At 44.6% G+C, this 14,850-nt stretch overlaps 1 protein-coding gene across 1 annotated transcript in view; it reads left to right on the plus strand.

The window, feature by feature from the left end:
• The first annotated feature begins 7,110 nt into the window (after positions 1–7,110).
• LOC126535808 (uncharacterized) overlaps positions 7,111–14,850 on the plus strand; it is a 49,439-nt gene continuing 41,699 nt past the window's right edge. Inside the window, exon 1 of the mRNA XM_050182632.3 lies at positions 7,111–7,308. Within this exon, the coding sequence (XP_050038589.1) occupies positions 7,234–7,308 (75 nt within the window). The 5' untranslated portion in view covers positions 7,111–7,233. The remainder of the gene's footprint in view (positions 7,309–14,850) is intronic.

Consider the following 14,850-nt stretch of genomic DNA (forward strand, 5'->3'; position numbering starts at 1 on the left):
TGAAGGCTTGGCCTTTTGACCCTGGTGACGTTCTTTTTTTTTTTTTGTCAACCGAAGTTATTCCCTGGAGTTGAAAGCTCTCATTATGACGGAACGTCATCGCCCGTATCGTATTTCAAGACTCTCCGTTAGTACCTCGCCTATGTTATGCAACAATGATTCCGCGTTTTCATTCGTCGCTTTTAGTAAACCGTGTGAGGTGACATCGCTTCGGCGTGAACTGTTTTCTAGATCATCGGACTTCGGATTAAGTTTACTGACAGATTCCCTAAGTGAGCTAATTCAGGAGTTAATCTTGCCGCTCATAGAACTACAAAGAAAAGTAGCGAGGTCGGCCAGAACTATACTACGTTCTAGTCGGCTACTCAGCATGGGAGTAGGAGGAAACAAACTGAGAGGGCAAAAGCAGGTATGGTGATATGGAGAGAACAGGCGCGTATAAACAAGAAATTAGAAAAGAAACAAAATGAGCGATAAAATGACATGAATACGCCCTCTCTTTCCCTCTCTCTCTCTCTAGACCAGAACTGTTGCTTTTATGGCTGTCGTCAGTATGCGGCGATAAATGCGCGGTTTTATTAACCACCTATAGACTCCAGACGGTGCATCTATTACACCACTGGCATTTATTTTTTGGAGACTCATCTCAAAATAATCGCACTACAAGTGTAACTTTAGGTGTAATGAGATATTGAACAAGCTAATGTTAAACTGCTTACTTTTCAAATCTTTATTTGTTTATGGATTATTGTTTACAATTTTCCTGCTCTCATTGATGTATATAATTACATAATTTGAAGATTTGAGAATGCCGTTTTTCGAGCAGGCATTTTCTTTTCGAGAATCATAAAACTAACCCCGCACATAACACACTCAGTTATTTAGAAACTCTCATAAAATGCGACACCGCAGATAATCAATCAAAACAGGATTATGAGAGTTCGTGCGTTAATTAAAAGCGTATTTTGCGTTCGTGCACCTGTGAGTAAGACCGAGTAAGCCGCAGATGCGCCTATTAAACTGCCGTTATTTGCGCGATTAAATGTGCATTTGCGACTGCATCGCTGTGTCTATAGAAGGCCTGAAACATCAGCGCACTGATATGCTAATGACCCTGTTGCTACGAATAGTGCTTAATGAACGGGCAAGAAGACGAAAAGACACTTTAATTTCGTTTGTTGAACTTTTGTGAATGAACGTATTCTTGACGGTTATATTCTACCCCTTACAGGTGACAAGATGTGACGTGTGCCTTTAACACACAAAACGTCGAAAGCGTATTTCTGCCGTTCTTTTGTATTGTAGAAAAAGAGCGATGAGTTCCTTTCGCAGAAGATAACACATTGTAAGCGGTAGTGAAATTAAGGTAACCCTGAGGTTCACGAACGAAGGTTATCGCGCTCGTTAATGAAGCTTGAGGCAGCTAACATTTTCTCTCAATGCTTTTTTTTTTCGCTAGGCAAACACGCTGAGCACAACTTAGAGACAGGATGTCAAAACAAAGTTAATTTACACGGTGCAACTACGTTGCATGCGTGGAAAAAAAAAAAACTCTATTATACAAATCGGGATGGAACATCAACTTTGGCATGTGGCACGTATCGAGATCTTGTTTATCGCACAAATGAAACTCATTATGCTTTAAAACAATGCAGAAGAAATAACGCTTTGCCCAGAATGCCACAACTTTATTTATTTGCTTGCTTGCTTGCTTGATTGATTGCTTACTTGCCTGCTTTTGACGTTCGATATGATTAATTTACAGCGTTTAGTAATTTTGCAGTTTTACAACTTATATCTACCACTTAATGGAAACAGTGCCCATGCATTCTTAAGAAAATTTTTGGAAAAGTTATTTGGTGAACTTTTTCTCACTGTGAAGGGCGATCAACCAGCTTACTCATCTTACTGAGCTTACTTCTCAATCTGGTTTATCTATCTATACAGTTGACGCGTATCAATTCAATTTCATAGCAAAATATTTTTGTTTCAATTATCAGGCAATTTATGTATTAGTAGTCGCATAATATGGTCCTAAGCAGAGTTACGGATAATTACACGAGCGAATTAGTTTCTGAAACAGCTATTGGTATTCACAACACTATAGGTGAGGTACGGCATCTTCCTGCGGGCACCATATCGGAAATTGTTATACTTCTATTTCTTGGGCACTTCTTTATTGCGATGGCGATTAGACGGGCACTCTAGGCACGTTCGCGCTGTCGTCCTTGGTTCCGCCGTCGTGCTGTCCTGGTATCGACGGCGCATGCGCCGCCCACGTACAGCGCGTCGGGAGGCATCCGGAGACGTACAGTGCGTTTGGCTGCGAAAACGCCGAAGCCAGGCGGACGCGCTCAATCGGCTCTGCCTGAATGCGGACAGCGCCTTCTGGCTTCAGCCGCTGGCATGAGTCCAGTGCGCGGACACCTTATCGTTTCTGTAGAGGAGCTGTGCGCGTACCGCACCGCGTTGCATAGACTGGCCTAGGCGGATCGAACAGTAAACGTCACGCTAAATCTGTCGAATCCTTTTCATTGGGCACCGCCAAACGCCGGCGGTTTTCCATCGGCCTCATCTCGTACCTCACCGAGGTGCAACTCCTGTGAAGCCGCTGCCGACGTTCCTCATCGCGCCTGCGTTGTGACACGCCCGGTACGTTCCGTGTTGCTGTCGATGCCGCGCCGCAGCAGTCATCTCGCGTGTTGCGTCGCGCAGTGTCGTTCACGCGTATTGTTGGAACACCATGCGGGAAGCTCGAGCGTAACGCTAAAGAGCGTAACGCTAAACCTTGCTATTGCTTTCAATGCTTTGCCTTCTGACAAAACTGCACATTTAAAAAAAAGTACTTATGACCGGCCGGAGCTTGTTAGAGAGCTGTTTAATAGCTCTAAGGATTCTCTTCAACTCACATCCTCCTTTCATTCACAACACGAACCCGCCACGGTGGCCTAGCGGCTGTGGTTATGCGCTGCCAAGCACGAGGTCGCGGGATCAAATCCTGGTCGATGGGGGCTGAATGCAAAAGTGCCCGTGTCCCGTGCATTGGGGGCACGTTATGAAGATCCCCTATGTTGGCAAAATTAATTCTCAGTCCCCCACTACGGCTTACCCCACAATCAAATCGTGGTTTTGGCATGTAAAACCCAAGAATTCATTCGCAAAACCATTTAACGTTGTGGACAAGTTGGCGTCATACTGTTGCGCAGATTTCAAATATTTCAATCAATCAATCAATCAATCAATCAATCAATCAATCAATCAATCAATCAATCAATCAATCAATCAATCAATCAATCAATCAATCAATCAATCAATCAATCAATCAATCAATCAATCAATCAATCAATCAACGGCGGATGAAAGAGAGTTCAAGCGCCAATGGCTGGGATATGAGAGCCATGTGCGGCAAATCGCGGGGCTACCTTGCGTGTGTTCATGGGCTTCTTTCACGCTCGAAAAAAATGGTATGTAGCCCGTACTGAGCAACAGAAAGCTGTATCGGGAGTCTTACGCGCGAGCGCAACTGGCCAGCTAGCGCAGTCGGTGAATGCATGTTTAGCAAATTTAATCACCGTCTATAAACAACTCTAATGTTATTATATAACGCAGGCACGCACCGGCATATTCTAAGTTGCACATTGCCGTCCAGAAAAGTGACAAGCTGATTAAATCCATTTCTTCCGATGACTGCAAGGTCGTAGTATGAGTAATTGAACGAGAGGTGTGGAACCACGAAACGCGCGGCTGTTTATACATAATTATTAGGAAAGGTCAATAAGGATTATCGATCTCGCTGCCGCGCACCTCCGTCATCTTATTTCCGCTTGCTTGACAACGTCATTATGTGCATTTGCGCAGGAACAGATTAATCTGAGTCGTTGTCCAAATACTCGGTATCATGTGACGCCTACGTCAACGCAACGTATTATCCGAGCCGCCGGCCCCTTCCCTCTATGCGCGGTTTCGCTTGGGCAGAAATAAGCGGCTGACATTTTTTACTGCGTCATTACTGGAGAAGTTACATCAGATAAGCGCTGCGTTTAGCAACAAACGCTTCAGCCTAACAAATCGAATAATGGTGAAGATCTTCTGTAGATAATATTTTAGGGACGACTTCTTCCAATCACATCATCAGAAATGCAATCTGCCTCCATTATCCACATCCAATATTCCACTGTACGGCCGTCTGGTATGCCATACAATGTCTCTCTGATCGGATGGTGTTTGTTGTATATGGATGTGCTTATGGGACATGGGATGCGCGCTTTCGCTTGCGAGGCAAGATGATATTTTAGCACAGCGCAGCCGTATTAGCGCGGACATATACCGGATTACATGACGAATGGATCAGAATCTAGACATTAAATATTACCAAGGCGAGCGGCATCTCGCAATTCAATGCGGAACGAAAATGCACACAGGACTCGTTGCAACAACTAATTACGTCTTATGCTTATCTGTTGACATAAGCTTGCCGAAAGGAACATAACTGTAAACAAGTTGATATCTTGACATTTTTTTGCCTTCGTCAAAATGAGTCGTACAATGCAAGAAATCTTTGAACGCATGCCAATTGGACACATCTTACTGTGTGGTTAACTTAACGAGAAAGCGGCTAAATTTAGCCAGTTGTTTAGTCGCCTTAACGACAACTTTGCCTTTTTCGAGCCATAGCAACCTTTCTTTAGCGACGTAAATTCTTCTATCTTTTGGGAGCTTTTACGTGCCAAATTCACAGTCAGATTATGCGCACGCTATAGTAGGAAAGTCCGGATTAATTTTGACCCCCTGGGGTCATTTAACGTACACCCGACTCCAGCGTGTCTGCATTACGCTCTCGTCGGAATACGGTCGCCGCGGCCGCCATTGAATCCGTGACATCGGGCTCAACAGCGCAGTGCCGTTACCCACAGAATTTCCGCGGTGGCTTGTTCAATGACGTAAATAACCAGTAGATTGCCGTGGTAAATTTCCTCAAGAGGCTTTGGTAAGTACAATGCACAGGCCCGACTTTATGGCAAGGGAGTACACATGCGCCTCTATTTGTAGCTGCTTCTAAAGATATTACCGATGAGCTTACTGGTAAGAGATCTGGGTGCATCAAAGCCGCTTTTCTAGCCAACAATCTTCACACCTGACGCCGTTTTAGATCCGGTTTTCCCCCCATCCCCTTACACCATTTCTACCTTTGGCTCACCACCGAAGGAAGTAGTGTTAAGTTGGCGTTTGTGAATACTTGACATTTTCAAAAAAGCTGATCGAATATTGCGCTATTAGAGATTCGCCTCTGCTTGAACTTCGGTATTCGAAGGTTTCGAAGTATTTCAAACGAACAAAAATATGTTGTTGTTTTTTTCGCGCATACGCCGCAACACCCTGGAAAGAGAGACAAAAATGAAACGCGCGTAAATGCATACAATGCCGAAATGTTTGTAAAGATAGCCTTCATCGGCGAATTCATTAATTTTCTGCTTCATATCCTCGACCGGCAGCTCTGTTCGCTACCTCGAAGGCGACACTGATGGCAGAGAACTTTGCCCTAGAGTTGGTTTCACGGCAATATGATCCGTGTTGCCGTGAAACCACATATTCGCAATGATGTGAAGCCACACTTCAAGTCGAAATTCGCATTTAACCCGCACCCCAATTTTACTATTAAATAAATTAAAAAAAATAAAAACGTTGGTACCTGTTATGCGCGCAACAATACGCAAAATTTTAAAAAGTTTTTATGGGCAGCGTCGGTTTTCGTGAGCAACTCGCATCGCATAGCTCATAGCCAAGACTAGTTAAAGATGAATTCGTTTACAATCGCCAACTGATTTCTGCACCTTCTATATTATTCAAACAGATTATTCGCAGCAACCGTACGGCTTGCCGAGAACTGTACAGCCACTTTGTATATATCTGCGTCGAAGCAGCACTACACCGTAACTTTGACGGCTGGCACCAAGCGAAACATTGTTGGTGAGGCCTAACAGCCAAAGCAGGCTTGGCGGTGGACGGCAAGCCATCGCGGGATGTTCGCCACTCATCGGTGATCGGGCCCCAGATCAGGCGCAAAAAAGGCCCGAAAAAGTGCCGAGCGTGCCTACCGAGCTCGTCTATGCGCTTACAAAACGGAGCGGGTTAAGCTCGCGTGTAGACAGAAACACGACATAAACTGATGGCGGCGTCGCGCTGTCAAGGTCGCACTTCACAGCATCGCGACGAAAGGAGAATGGCTCGTCGACTATGCGCCACTATAATTAGTGTGCTAAGACATGAATAAACTAAAAGCCGCTTTACTTGGTCTGGATTCATCTGGAAATTTCAGCAATTCCGGCCGAACCCATCTGACCCTGACTGTGAAGGTAAATGTATTCGCGCAACGCGGCGACACACCCTATTGCCGCCGCCGCCGAAACACGCTGCTACGTTTAGCTGCGCTCGTCCTCCTCGAAGACTGTGCGGCCTCCGAGGTGGTACCGGTGCCCACCATCGCTGAAGATTAAACCGCCGCTACTCGCGGGCATTCGTGGCGTAGCACTAAAGCGTCGGGCTGTTATGCTTGAGGAACTCGTGTGACGCGGGTTTGATTCCGCCCAACACATAGGAAATCTTAAAGGACTTTTTCATTGAAAGGCCGCGCAATGAGGCTAGATAGACAGACGCAAAGCCACTGAAGAGGGCCAAGAATGTCTATCGCAACAAAAGCGAAGGAACAAGAGAGAAACGAACACTCATAGCGCTGACTCGCTGCACAATCTTTATTGCAGCATTGTCCATGTGGCCTTCCCTGTCGGCTCGATCCGTAAAGCGCAGAAGTATTTTGACGATCCATTCGTGACGCTTCCGTTCAGTCGGCATCGCGCGGAGGGAGGTCAAAGCGGACAATGGTGGAGGAGCCCATATGTTGGCTCACTTTCCTGGCAGCGCGACCAAACCGGCAGCTTTCGCTGCAGTGCAAGAAGTAGCGATGGTAACCGGACAACGCGCCGTGCGGCTGGACAAATGTAGCGAGACGTGCAGGAGCAGACGGGCGCGATCAGCGCGACGCTACCGGCGGGGCGGCGACAACGCCGCGTTCTCCCCGGAAACGAGCGAGCAGCGCGCAGAGCCGCGCGACGCGCCAAGCGGGACGGTGCGCGTCTTCCGGCGCCTCTCTGTCGCGCTTCGCCGACGCTCGCGCGCCAGCACGTGTGGTTCCTGCGCATATGCGCCTCGGGTGGCGTCCCCGCTGACTATTGCGGCATGGCCCTGCTTCGCACCTGTTGCTGCTGGTTCTCTCTGCGCAGGGGAAGCTTCGCCTGCGGCATCTACACGCTTGTGAGTGGCTTTTTCGCGCTGTAAGTCAAGTGGCGTCCGGGTGGGACGCACTCCCGATCCATTTTCGGCATCGGCGTCGACAGTTATACATGTCACGCTGTGCCGAGGCATATTCTGTCGTGTCGGCTGGAAAACGTCGCAAGTAGACATCGTGCCGATATGGAAGCCAACATCCACTCTGCGTTCAAAAAGCGCTTTCTGTAAATGTGTAAAGCCCCAACCTCGCTCTTTCATATTTGCTTTATAGCTTTCGTGCTGAAGAATATCCCTACTTTTTATTCAACTTTATTTCAGCGTAGTAACAAGAAGAAGATCACTTAGCTTAAACGGAAATCTGAACTTCCTTTCATATTGGCGCAAGGTGTACGCCATTACATGTGATAGCATCATCATGTAAAATAAGACCGACCGACCAACCGACCGACCGACTTACTTGGTTGCCTTATTGACTGGAATGATAAACAGGGTGGCTAACTTATGTGCCTTTATTAATTAATCGATTGATTGTTTGTAGTATAGAAGGGTTGTACCACTGGCCTAGTTGGTATTGACGCGCAAAGCACACGTTGAGACCGAGACGCGAAGCGCCTACAAAATAATTCAATGACGATTTAGCGGTAAATTCGAGATAAATGTGTTAGCATTAAGCCTCCAAGTTCGCGGTTACGTGATTTAAGCAGCGTTCACCACATCGCAAAGTGTTGTTCAGAAGCTCACTCGACACCCGTGTTGCCTCTTCGAGGGCCGAAGTGCAACTGGCGGTGGTACGGAGCACTGCTTTGGGTTTTTCGTTGTTTTGTCAATGAGGGTCCCCGTGTTGGTGTGCTCCAGTTTAATTAAAGATATTGGAGGAAATTCCTTAACTGGTGCCAAACTCAGCACGAAGGTGTTTATGGCATTCAGCATTAAGCCAGCATTCGGCCTCCACGAACCCGCAATTGAGCCAACAGCGTCGTGCTTATCACAGAACTTGCTGAGTTACCGCGCCGTATATAAAATAAAGCAAAATGGACCATAGCACATTTTACTCATTTTACGCGGAGACATGTCTATAGACCATGACTTTGCGTTTCTAGGTTCGTCACTTTTTGTGGAAAAGCATGACCGTTCTTGGACGTGCTGTTTGAGTTTGGTGCGTGTCTTGGAAGCGACTGTAGAGCGATGTCACATCGTTTGAGAAATCAACGAGTAAGGTGTCTCGTCATTCAGTTCGTTATCCTTCGATATTCGATTACGATTTTGGGATGATGTGATTTGATCACTTGTAACGCACTTATCTAACTTGCGCCAGGACGATCTATTTTAGTTAAGAGGTGGATAAAAGTACGCCAGCTTAAAGTAGCTTGGGATAAATAGCGTATTTTGATATTAACTTCATTTGAGTCCAGCTGAAAAAAAAAGAAAGAAAAAGCGCAATTTAACTTTTCCTATTAGTTTCTACACCCAGAAATTACCATCAACCGCCTCGGTAGCCTAGTGGATGTACGTAGTTGGGCTGCTGAGCTAGAGGTCAAGGGTTCGAATCCTGGCCGCGGCGGCCGCATTTTGATGGGGGCTAATTGCAAAAACGCGTAAGATAGGACAAGGACAGGAACATGAAAGAAAGATACACCGAACGCTAGACATCAACTGGCTTTATTCTCAGGAGGACACATATGTATATACAAGAAGACGCGTGCTACATGATCAATCCCTGAAGTGCATGCGCAATCTCTGAATCCCTGAAGCGCATGCTTGTCGAGGCACCATCGGGATCTGGGCACTTGGCCGCACATTGCAAGCGCTGTCAGAATGAATCCATGCCGCTCTTCCATAAGACTGAAGTGATTACTTCTAGCACAGATCAGAGAGAGTGTGAAATACTCTAGGCCTTCCCTATTCATCGGCAAAAACAGGCCTGCGTCAGCAAACCTAACGTATCTTTGACGGCAAAAGAAATAAAATTCTTTCAGAATAAGGTGCCATTGCGCATGCGCTTCAGGGGTTGATGATGTAGCACGCGTCTTTTTGCATATATGTTTGTGCCCTCCTGAGAACTAGCGTTTGGTGTGTCTTTTTCATGTTCCTGTCCGTGTCCTTTTTTACGCGATAGTGCAATGTCCCCTTATACGAATAACGACCAACTAGTCCAGCTTTCTGCCTTAAATGCCTTAAATAATTGCAAAAACCCTAGTGTACTTAGATTTAAGTGCAGGTTAAAGAACCTCAGGAAGTCAGTATTAATCCGGAGTCCCCCACTACGGCGTACCTCATTATCAGATGGCGGTTTTGGCACGTAAGAGCCCAGAACTTTAATTTTAGCACCGCCGTTTCCACAGGCAAGCCCCCGCCCCCCCCCCCCCCCCCCCCCCCGCTCCTCAGCGTCACATCAAGAGGGTACGTTTTAGCTGCTTTAATTTCAAGTGTTTCCAACAACATCCGTGTTGCTTTCAAATACATTGTTGTTGTCTTAGGCTCTGCCCTGCTCTTCAAGAAATGCTGTGCGTAACACTGCATATGTAGGCCACATACAAGTATATAGGTATGAAAGATCACGACTTTGGTCTCGTGTGCCAATATAATGTATACGCTCAAATTGTAATTTCAAATGAGAATTTCCTTTCTCTTTTATACCGGTTGTAGCAAATGCTTGACAAAGAGGATATTCAGCAATGTCCAGTTATTAGATATAACTTTTACCAAATTTAGTGCGCCGTAAATGTGCGAATAAAACTCTTAATGTTACATACGTCTTGGTTTAGAGCTATCAGTATGATGATTGGTGCCAAATTTATTTTGTTTTCTTGTTTGGCGAGCGGTGCCGCGTTACTTATCCATTTTGCCTGCCTTTCAGCAATTGTTTCTGTTAGAGCGTTGTTTCGGTAGGTTGCTCCAGTTTTAAGTATACACTGCATAAAAAGAAACTACGTTGTATGGGTGCGCTTTTCAAGGAACTATTTTCCGAGAAGAGCATTGCTGTTGACAGTTATCTTCGACACATATTGTTTTGTGAATATGCGTAGTCTCAACAAACCATGCACGATATCCAAACGGTATGCCGCATTCGTCATGTTAACGTTTTTTTTTTTAGGTTAAACATTGCGATGTGGTCGTGGCAATCTACGCGGATTACATACCTGCTAGAAATGCTGTAGAAATACTTCCAGCGTGAGTTTATATATATATATATATATATATATGCTTTTACGTGCCAAAGTCATGATTTGATTATGAGGCACCGCCGTAGAGGGGGACTCCGGGATAATTCCGAACGAAATGCGGCCGCCGAGGCCAGGATCCGGTCGCGCGACCTCGTGCTTAGCAGCCCAACACACTAAGCAATCACGGCGGGTCATTTCAAGATTTTTACGTTCTTGTTGAGTCTCTTGACGCACGCCGATATGCACACAGCTCATGAGGCCTGGCGGGTTTTGAAGATAATTTACACGTACAATAAGAATTAGGGCTAATAGCAGTTAACTCCACCGAGTGATCACATAGATACATGTTACGGTTAGAATGGTGCTGTTTGTTGTCGGGGCGTCCACGGGCGCTCGCTTGGCTCCAGTGAAACTATACGTCTACCTTTTTCGTTACGCTCGAGTAAAATTGCGTCTCGCGCACAACAGCCGGGCATTGTAGTACCAACCACTATGCTTTGCCTAACTTGAATCACCGTGTTCTGTCTAATGGGCAAGGTGTTTACTGCCGCAGTGACAACAACACACGGGCTTAAAGAGAAAGAGAGAGAGAGAGAGAGAGAGTAATGGCGTAGAACTTTTATGAAGGAAGGAGTGAACGACCTTGTTGTGAACATCTAATCAGCCTTTGTTCCCTAGCATTGAGAGCACGGAGCGACCGAAGGAAGGCGAGATGACGCTGTTAAAATAGGCTGGTCGATTTACAGGAATACTAAAGACCGAACGCAAAATAAGCCTAGACTGGTAAAGTTTTGCGTTAGAACCCTCTCAGCCTTTCTGAGTGGGAAGCCTTAGTAGCGACATGGTTTCCACGTTGTAGTCGCGTATATTGATCCTTCTTATGTCTGGAAAAGCTTACTTAAGTACTGCCGGGTTGATCTTCGATTGACCTTCGAATACATAGCAACGCTTCTTTAATTATACATAGTTAATTGGACTGGCCCAGATTAGGCCAGATTCTTTGACGTCATGGTGCGATGATGCGCGAAATAGAGTGTGGCGTCAACAGAAACTTGTCTTTGGCATTTACCTCGTTTCTGGCAAAGTGAGCTTCCGTTGATTCTAAGACTGACTTATTCGCAATACTAACTATGAAATCTACAATTCTCACTCAACTTCCTGTTTTTCTTTGGTACTCCAATAACTTGTAAAGCAAACTGGAACATAATCTAAAAGGTCTTCTAAAATTGCCTGGTAATTTCCCGGCGAACCATCGACTGGTGAAGTTTCGAACGGGCGATCGACCTCTATATAAGTACCTCTCTGATACGATACTGAAGCAATCGTATGCATAAAACATGATGTACTCTTAATGCACAGGATTGCTGTCGTCTGTGTCGGACAGCGCAGAGTACATATATAATAATAAACGAAGTAAACAAACTAAAGAAAAAGGCAAATCTGAATTCTTTCTGCCCAAGAGAGATGAGCATACACAATAGCCAAATAACACATTCGCCAAAGGTTACATGCCGTATGTCTCTTTCGGTTTTCTTGCGCATTATTATCTTGCAAGATGGAATCAATTACGTGTTTAAGCTTGCTTACATGCTAGTTCATTGGAATCACAACGAGGTACGCAAACGCAAAACGTAAAGGCTGTCCTCTGAATGCGTACATGATGCTGCACGATACCATGCCCTGCTACAATGATATTGCCTTTAAGCGCGAACCAGGATCTCAGATCCATGCGCACAAAAATCTACAGTGAAAGAGGGAGGAAGATGAAGAAGGGAACGCAAGGATACTAACTATGCATGTCAAGCCTGATTGGCTGCCCTACATGTTAGGAAAAGGAAAGAGTGAAGGAAAGACAAAATGAAAGGAAGCCAGTGTGCGTACACCCGCAGATAAATGTTTACTCACGTGTATAGTCACGTCGCTTGTATAGCCAAGTTGTCTTCAAGAAACGCACTTGTGCTTTGGCAGCTTTGTGCATACTGACCTGCGTGATGAAAGAAAAAAAAATGTAATCCACTCGAATATATTTCTTCGAATTTCGAAGAAATATATCCAAGGTCATATGACCAATTGAAACAATCTGATCGGAAACATCACCTTTATACACACTGGAAAGGAGTGTGATAGGTATAACGTTACAATGAAGCTTCACCTCGGGAGCACTTATCTAAATGCATGAAAACACCGTTATGGTCAGCATCCAATGAACCCGTTTTATAGCGTTTGTTGCATTTAGACGAAGCGGTTAGAATTCAGGGACTGGTGGGCTAATTTCTTGCAATGTTTACCAAGGATTGTAATGTTTCGAAAGTGGACAACCATGTTACTCAGTAATAAAATAAATAAATAAATAAATAAAAACTTACATCGCAACTGCATGTGGTGGCACATTTCAACAGTGATTTATTGTACACCACTATGAAATACACCAGTGACATCCGGGTATGACATTTGCAAAACTCGCGCAAATGATATAACAATTGTTGGCAGGTCTTATGCGTTACCGTATGACTACTTATGACACATATGATTTACATACATTATATGTGTTCCGTTTAGATTGCAAAATTTTCAATTTTTCTCAGAAATTTAAGACCCTATAAGTCGGTATTCAGCTTCTAACAGCCATTAAAGTTTGCTCGTATCTCTTAACAATAATAAACTTGACTCAGTCTTGTGGCTTTCTAGTTAGAGCATTTCTCTATTTTACATGTATTTAAATATTTGAAATTGTAGTTAATACCGACTGAAGCTTCTTCTCAATGAAAATAAAGGAAGCCGGGAAGATTATATTACGTTCTAGCGCTACTAAAGAAAGGAGGCAGTGTTGTACAAGCTCTGTACTTCGGAGACGACCAATGATCTATTAGAATAACGGAACGGTTACCAGGGGTTGCAAATCACGGTTTTGCACTCTTCGGGTGGGCTTGATTGACATAAAACGCAGGTAATGCGAGCACTCTATAGAAGAGGCTTTCGTCGTACGGTACACTTTAAAGCAGGTTGTGATGCTGATAATTAAAGTAATAGTGATCAGACAGCATAAAAAAATGTACTTGCCATCTTATAGCCCTGCGAAAGTGGATATACAGCGAAGCTGTTCAAAATCACCATTACATCTACTGAGAGGGACAGGGAATATTTTATTGCTTTAGAATAATAATAGTAATGGGAGTAATGGTAATTTTGACAGCACGCAACCGCTGACAATATTGCCGTTTCTTTTTCCCTTTGCCGCTCCTCGTATTCACGCTGCTCCTCGGAAGTCCTACCTATGCGTTGCCCACCAATAGCGTTGCTGTAACGACTATTAAATCTGTTGCTAGGATGGTTCTTTTGTATACGAAAGGCTAGCGACGTCACTCCACACGTCACAAGCTGCCGTCGCCACGGCAGCTTCCGCAACAGTAATCTTTGCCGCAAAACGTACGCGGGGAGCACTACGTGCTTCGCATCGCTATCAGGAGTGCCTTATCATCAATTATGTGGTTCGGATGCTTGTTTTGTGCTTGTACTTTACTGAAACGTATGCTGTTCTGTATGTTGTAGGCGGGATTCTAAAGAATGCACGCACTTTTCTCTTCACTTTGCTGAGTGCTTGGAGCCTGATTCACCACCGTCGCGGATCGGCCCGGTTTCAGATCGTCGCGGATCGGCCCAGATTTTTTCCCATGGACATGGGCACGAAAAATGCCGACCTACGAGAGGTTAACAGCTTCGCTGTAAAACAAGGTTCCGTAGATAAAGGAACGGTATCCATCACTTTCGATTATTGCATATGCCATCTTTATTGTGACCCTAAATACACGACCACACTCCCCCCCCCCCCCCCTTTTTTTTTGCGATGAATACATGTTTTAAGAGGAAGCTTCAGCTCGGCCCGAACTTCGACGCTGCCTCTTCAAGTACATGTAAAATAAAACGCAGAAATTCCTTTCTGAATTAACCCTTGGTCTATTTTAATGAAATATGCGGCATTTGAGAGAAAAGGTTAAATTCTAGTGACTTCTGAAAACGGAATATTTATTTATCGCCTGAATTTTCATACAAATATATTGCCAAAAATTGGCAAGTGAGAAAAAAAAGATGGAAGTACGATGTTTACAAATCATAACCTTGCACCAAGAACAGATACCGCAGTTCTGTAAATTTCATCCGTCAGAATATCCAAACCGTTCAAATTTGATACATTACTTTATATTTTACGTGAACCTGCTACAATGTTTACGAAGGCTTTGCAAAAGTGCTACTCACCTATCAGTGGTGTATTTAAAATCCATGTATAATAGATCAAATTTGTCCGCTTTAGATGCATTATACTATATGCAATTTACAGAATTGCGATGTCGTTTATTGTTGCAGACTTACAGAGTTGTAAACTTGATAGTTTCGTTTTATGAAT

The sequence above is a fragment of the Dermacentor andersoni genome, chromosome 4, assembly GCF_023375885.2.
Source record: "Dermacentor andersoni chromosome 4, qqDerAnde1_hic_scaffold, whole genome shotgun sequence".
NCBI classification, from domain to species: Eukaryota; Metazoa; Arthropoda; class Arachnida; order Ixodida; family Ixodidae; genus Dermacentor; species Dermacentor andersoni.